Here is a 1508-nt window from a genome sequence, read left to right as displayed (position 1 = left end):
AGTTACCTCTTGAGTTGGACGACGCGCGCGCCTCCAGTTTCTACCCGTGAAAAAACTCCAATAAACGTCACAATGATACTCGGGGCACTTCTTGTCGTACTTGAAAGGGGTGCCCCAGCCTTGAGACCTTGGTCGAGGAGTCTTGCCGACGCAAACAGGCTCGTAAGGAGCTCTAACGAGGTGGCACAATGTTTTCGCTTTTGCGACATTTTGTTCCCACTCACACTAGTATCATTTCTTTGGCCAATTAACCAGCCAAAGCACATGCCGCACGAAATCGGCATTGCGTCGTGGAATACTACACCGTCGACCGTAATTAGTGTGGTCCACACTAATTTTCAACCTCGTCATGCAAATGTATCAGTGTGACTGGACTAGTTCGCCCATTGGTATCCTTGCCGTCTAGCTGCCGCTTCATCGCAATAGTCTAATTGAAATATTCCCTCGGCAACCTATCATAACACGTGCACAAGTAGTATATTTACTCTAATTGATACAAATATGCAAGTATAATTTTTCCCAGGATATACCCTCCGTGCACTTCGTGAGTCTTGCTTGGCACATTCGCAAAATCGCCATGACAACGGCGTTCAAAATGATCAATTCGCCGACCTCGGTGGTCGATGAGATGCTGCGTGGCTTGGTGCACTCGTCCCCGGATCTGTGCCTTGTCCCTGACTACCGAATCGTCCTGCATCGCGACTACAATGACCTCAAGCAGCGCCAAGTAACCCTGTTGTCTGGAGGTGGAAGCGGCCACGAGCCAGCTCATGCTGGATACATTGGACATGGCATGCTTACGGGGGTCATCTGCGGTGACGTATTTGCGTCCCCAAGTACCAAGCAGGTGTTGACTGCGATTCGGCTGGCTGCGGGTCCCCACGGGTGTTTGATTATCGTCAAGAACTACACAGTAAGCAAGCATTCAATGAAACCACCTTGATATTAACGCGATGTCAAGGGCGATCGACTGAACTTTGGCTTGGCTATCGAAACCGCCAAAGCAGAAGGACTCAACGTGGACATGGTCGTGATTGGAGACGACTTGGCAATCCCTGGTGCAGTAAGCTGACTGGACAAGTGTTTGACATGGACCTCTAGACGCCAAGGCGGGCCATCGCGGGTTGGCAGGCACGGTCTTTGTGCACAAGATTGCTGGAGCCATGGCCGCTCAAGGGTTCCCATTGGCCAAAATTGCAGAGCAACTGCAGCAACTTGTCATTGGAACGATGGGCGTGGCGTGGAACTCGTGCACACTGCCAGGTCAAAGCTCCAGGTTAGTGTGTAGTAGTATTCACTTCACCTACCATTTAATCGTAATAACCGACTTATATAGTCGCCATATTCAACCGCACGAGATGGAGATCGGGCTAGGAATCCACGGCGAGCCTGGCGCGAGGACCGTTAACCAGCTCCAGTCTCGAGCCACCGTGGCAGAATTGCTGACGACCGTACAAAAAGGCCTGGACATCACTCGTACGACCTGTCTCTGTTTATTCGATCCAAGA

General features: G+C 51.1%; 2 protein-coding genes across 2 annotated transcripts in view; one reads left to right on the top strand and one right to left on the bottom strand.

Annotated features, from left to right (window-relative positions):
• Positions 1 to 574: 574 nt before the first annotated feature.
• H257_12634 (hypothetical protein) lies at positions 575 to 1477 on the top strand. Its single transcript, XM_009839924.1, has 3 exons — positions 575 to 913; positions 962 to 1276; positions 1337 to 1477. Exons 1-2 carry the CDS (start codon positions 578 to 580, stop codon positions 1070 to 1072), a joined length of 447 nt encoding a protein of 148 aa, XP_009838226.1. The 5' UTR covers positions 575 to 577; the 3' UTR covers positions 1073 to 1276; positions 1337 to 1477.
• H257_12633 (hypothetical protein) overlaps positions 1471 to 1508 on the bottom strand; it is a gene marked incomplete at both ends in the record, with an annotated part of 4368 nt that continues 4330 nt past the window's right edge. The window contains one exon of the mRNA XM_009839923.1: positions 1471 to 1489. Coding sequence (XP_009838225.1) covers positions 1471 to 1489 — 19 coding nt within the window. The remainder of the gene's footprint in view (positions 1490 to 1508) is intronic.

This window comes from Aphanomyces astaci (assembly GCF_000520075.1).
Source record: "Aphanomyces astaci strain APO3 unplaced genomic scaffold supercont1.41, whole genome shotgun sequence".
Lineage (NCBI taxonomy): Eukaryota > Oomycota > Saprolegniomycetes > Saprolegniales > Verrucalvaceae > Aphanomyces > Aphanomyces astaci.
This window is presented reverse-complemented; position numbering and strand designations above follow the sequence as displayed.

What these genes read in the sequence shown, in the direction of transcription:
- H257_12634 (XM_009839924.1), top strand. Translation starts at nt 578, where the DNA reads ATGACAACGGCGTTCAAAATGATCAATTCGCCGACCTCGGTGGTCGAT. An exon ending in TTATCGTCAAGAACTACACA is followed by an intron (nt 914 to 961) that starts GTAAGCAAGCAT and finishes CGCGATGTCAAG; the next exon opens with GGCGATCGACTGAACTTTGG.